Source organism: Lates calcarifer, linkage group LG4 (genome assembly GCF_001640805.2).
Source record: "Lates calcarifer isolate ASB-BC8 linkage group LG4, TLL_Latcal_v3, whole genome shotgun sequence".
NCBI classification, from domain to species: domain Eukaryota; kingdom Metazoa; phylum Chordata; class Actinopteri; family Centropomidae; genus Lates; species Lates calcarifer.
The window spans coordinates 6298078-6301387 of record NC_066836.1 but is presented as its reverse complement, the minus strand read 5'-3'; the positions used below and the strand labels follow the sequence as shown (position 1 = coordinate 6301387).

General features: G+C 46.5%; 1 protein-coding gene across 2 annotated transcripts; it reads left to right on the top strand.

The window, feature by feature from the left end:
* Positions 1-210: 210 nt before the first annotated feature.
* Positions 211-2913, top strand: LOC108884230 (zinc finger and BTB domain-containing protein 14). 2 transcript variants are annotated; one of them, XM_018678009.2, is made up of 2 exons: positions 211-310; positions 938-2913. In XM_018678009.2, the coding sequence occupies exon 2, from the start codon at positions 961-963 to the stop codon at positions 2131-2133; it is 1173 nt and encodes a 390-aa protein (XP_018533525.1). In that variant the 5' UTR covers positions 211-310; positions 938-960; the 3' UTR covers positions 2134-2913. The 2 variants fall into 2 exon arrangements, with proteins under 2 accessions (XP_018533525.1, XP_018533526.1); XM_018678010.2 differs by lacking the exon at positions 211-310 and adding an exon at positions 353-588.
* The last annotated feature ends 397 nt before the right edge of the window (positions 2914-3310 follow it).

The window sequence follows — 3310 nt, the reverse complement described above, 5'->3', positions numbered from 1 at the left end:
ACCAAAAAAAGTGATTTGAATCTTTAATTTATGGAGCCTGAAATGATATGAATTAAACATGGAGCCCTGGGGAGCTGTTTGCTTTATAATCAACACTTATTTTTTCCCTCCTCCTCAGAGTGAGTCATCGTCTCGGACGTAGACGATCTCGGTGGAGTACCTGCTCCGGTGCTGTAGATGGCAGCAGAACAATGCAGCGTTTCCTGTGGAGCCCAACAGTCACAACAAGAGGAGGAAGAGGAAAAACGACAGCTCTGGATCGTCGTCGACTGCCTTGCGTGACAACACAGGGATCGCGTTCAGGCTTCGGGTATTAACATTTTTTTCTCTATTTTCTCTCTGTCGCCCCGGACGGCGTAGAAAACGTCGCGGCGTTTTTCGGCGGTCTTGTTCGCCCGCTCGCCGCCGTCTTCTCCGCTGTTTGTGAACTGCTTTAAAGACACCAGAAACATGCCAATGGAGGCTTGCTGACCAAAATGGCTGGGCGCAGTGAAATGTGAAATATTCTTGCTAAGGTTATCCTTTTTGCACGCGACGCGACTGTCACGCGAACACGGCGGCGAAAACGCGTTACTCAACTTAAGAAAAGTGCGTCTGTTTGTTTCTGTTTGTGTTTCTATATTTTTATTAACATTGCTGCGGCTTTTATCGCTGTCGGGCCTATCGTATTTTTTTTTCCAAAGGCTTTCTGCATGGTTGATTTAGCCACTTTTGTTTACTCTCTGCATCTTTGACAGTCAGGTGTAAAAAAAGAAAATGCAATATTGGTTGCAAGTTACTCTTTTAATTGTGAATGTGTAGTGTATACCCAACCTGTATATATTATCGTAAGAGGCGTGCAAACAGAGCTCCACCCTCAGCTGTGCAGTTGAATCTACATGCCCAGTTTTGTTGTGGGAATCAAAATATTTGACTGCTTGCTGTGTTTCCTCTGCAGGTTGCTCCTATTTGACCTGCAACATGTCTGATTTACTGAGATATATCGACTATGACCACAAAGCCACCTTTCTGAAGATGCTCAACCAACAGAGGATGGAAGGTGAGCACTGTGATGTGGTGGTGGTGGTGGAAAACATAGAGTTCAGGGCTCACCGCTGTGTCTTGGCGGCCTGCAGCAACTACTTCAAAAAGCTCTTCAAGAAACAGAGCGACGAGGACAACTCCATCGTGGAGTTGGACTTCATCCGCTCTGACATCTTCGAAGAGGTGCTCAATTACATGTACACAGCCAGGCTCGCTGTGAGGAAGAAGGACATCAATATGATGATGTCGTCCGGCCAGATTTTGGGGATCAACTTCCTGGATAACCTGTGCACCCAGAAACGCGAGCTGACCAACATGAAGACCCGGGAGAACCAGGCGCCGGGTGACCATGGGATGCGAGCTCAGGACGCCATCCTGAAGGAGCTGGCCATGGAGGAGGTGAGGAAGAACAGCTTCTACGACCAGGGGATGGATGGCATGGGGCCGGGCGGCTCGCACGTGACGCAGCCGCACAACTACAACACCAATATGGGGAAAGATCCTCACAGCCACGGCTGGGGCTCCTCCTCCTCCAGCGACATGAAGCTGGAGTACCTGCTGTACGGCCACCGCGACCACGGCTCCTGCCAGAGCACGGGAGCGAAGCCCATGGACCACAACGCCAAAAAGGAGCGGCTGCTGACCGCCAACCGCCCTTATGGCTGCGAGCATTGCCCCAAAGCCTTCACCACCGCCGCCCACCTCAAGGAACACCTGAAGATCCACTCTGGCTTCAAGCCTCATCGCTGCGTGGTCTGCGGAAAGGCCTTCATCAGGGGCCCCGACCTGAAGAGGCACGAGAGGGTCCACAGCAACGAGAGGCCCTTCGCGTGCCAAATGTGTGAAAAGGCCTTCAAGCACAAGTCCCACCTGAAAGACCACGAACGGCAGCACCGAGGCGAGCGGCCGTTCAACTGCGGCTCCTGCGACAAAGCCTTCATCAAAGCGTCGGATCTGAAGCGCCACTGGAACACCATGCACAGCGGCAACCCCCGCAGACAGATGTCCCTGTCTCCCGCCGCCTCCCAGCACGGCCAGGGAGACGCCACCGACCAGAGAGACTGGAAAATGGAGACCGGGCCACATTCGCATAACTCGGGGGACTGTTGAGCCTGCACGCACACACCAGACACATACTGACACATATACAAACACACTTAAAACATGTAAACACACTGACACAACCACAACCCTGTGACAGGCTGAAGGCCTGACATGGACAATGATCGGAGTGAGTAACGAGAGATCATAGCATGTTCATAAGACTGTGGGGCTGTATTATTATTCTAAAAAGTTATGTCAAAAACAATGTTTTCTTTCCACCTGTAAAATCATGTAAATGTTTAGTTCACTCTACTATACATATATTTTTCACAAAGCATCGTTGCTATCTAGACTGGGGGTTCTCATAACATTATTCTCTTTTACTTTTATGGGATATGTAACATTTAAATGTTTGTTTAACCTTTACTGGATTTTATGGAGATAAAAGAGAGAAGCAGAGTCTGGGGGGGAAAAAAGATTTTTCTGCATAACATTTGTTGCATTGAGTATATTCATGTGGATGTTTTTAATGGATGTGTTTAGTTGTATTGATTGATATTACACTGTAAGAGTAAGAGTCACCATTTTGCATTTGACGCAGATGAAACCAAAGTCTTGGGCCTTCGACGGATTGTCTTTTAATGGCTGTCCTGCCCAAGCAACCGGCCAACTAGATTTACTGTTATACAGTATAACTGTCATCCAGCTATCAACAGTTAATGATAGATGTCTGTATATACTGTAGCTTAGTTTGTTGCACAATTAGAGTACACAATAATGAATTATGCACATATAACATTGTCCTACTCCTACACTTTGACAATAAACACCATTTGCTGTGTTTTATTGTTTTTGCAAAGTTTGGTTTTTGTGTTGAGTCTTTGAGGATTTGTATCCCGCAGTGTTCAGTTTCATCTGCCACGCCCAAATCAGGCGTTCAGCACCTGAAAACATGCTTTCAAATATGACAGATAATATCTCCAACTGAACAAGTAGAAACCAAATGTACTTTAAAGAAGAGAATGTTAGAGGCATCAAAAGTTAAATGGATCAGATGTTGATGTGTTTTGTTTGCTCTGGTCGTTGTGAAAAGGTGTGTTGACCTTAATGTCAAACCTTAAAGCACAAAATTACTTACATGTGACATTTGTGTCCAGTTGAGTAAAACCGTTAAAAAAAAAAGAAAGAAAAAAACTTAATTGCACTTGAAACACAAAAGTGAGATTGATTGAAGTCAAACTGT

Coding starts and splice junctions, on each gene's coding strand:
- LOC108884230 (XM_018678009.2), top strand. CDS start 961: ATGTCTGATTTACTGAGATATATCGACTATGACCACAAAGCCACCTTT.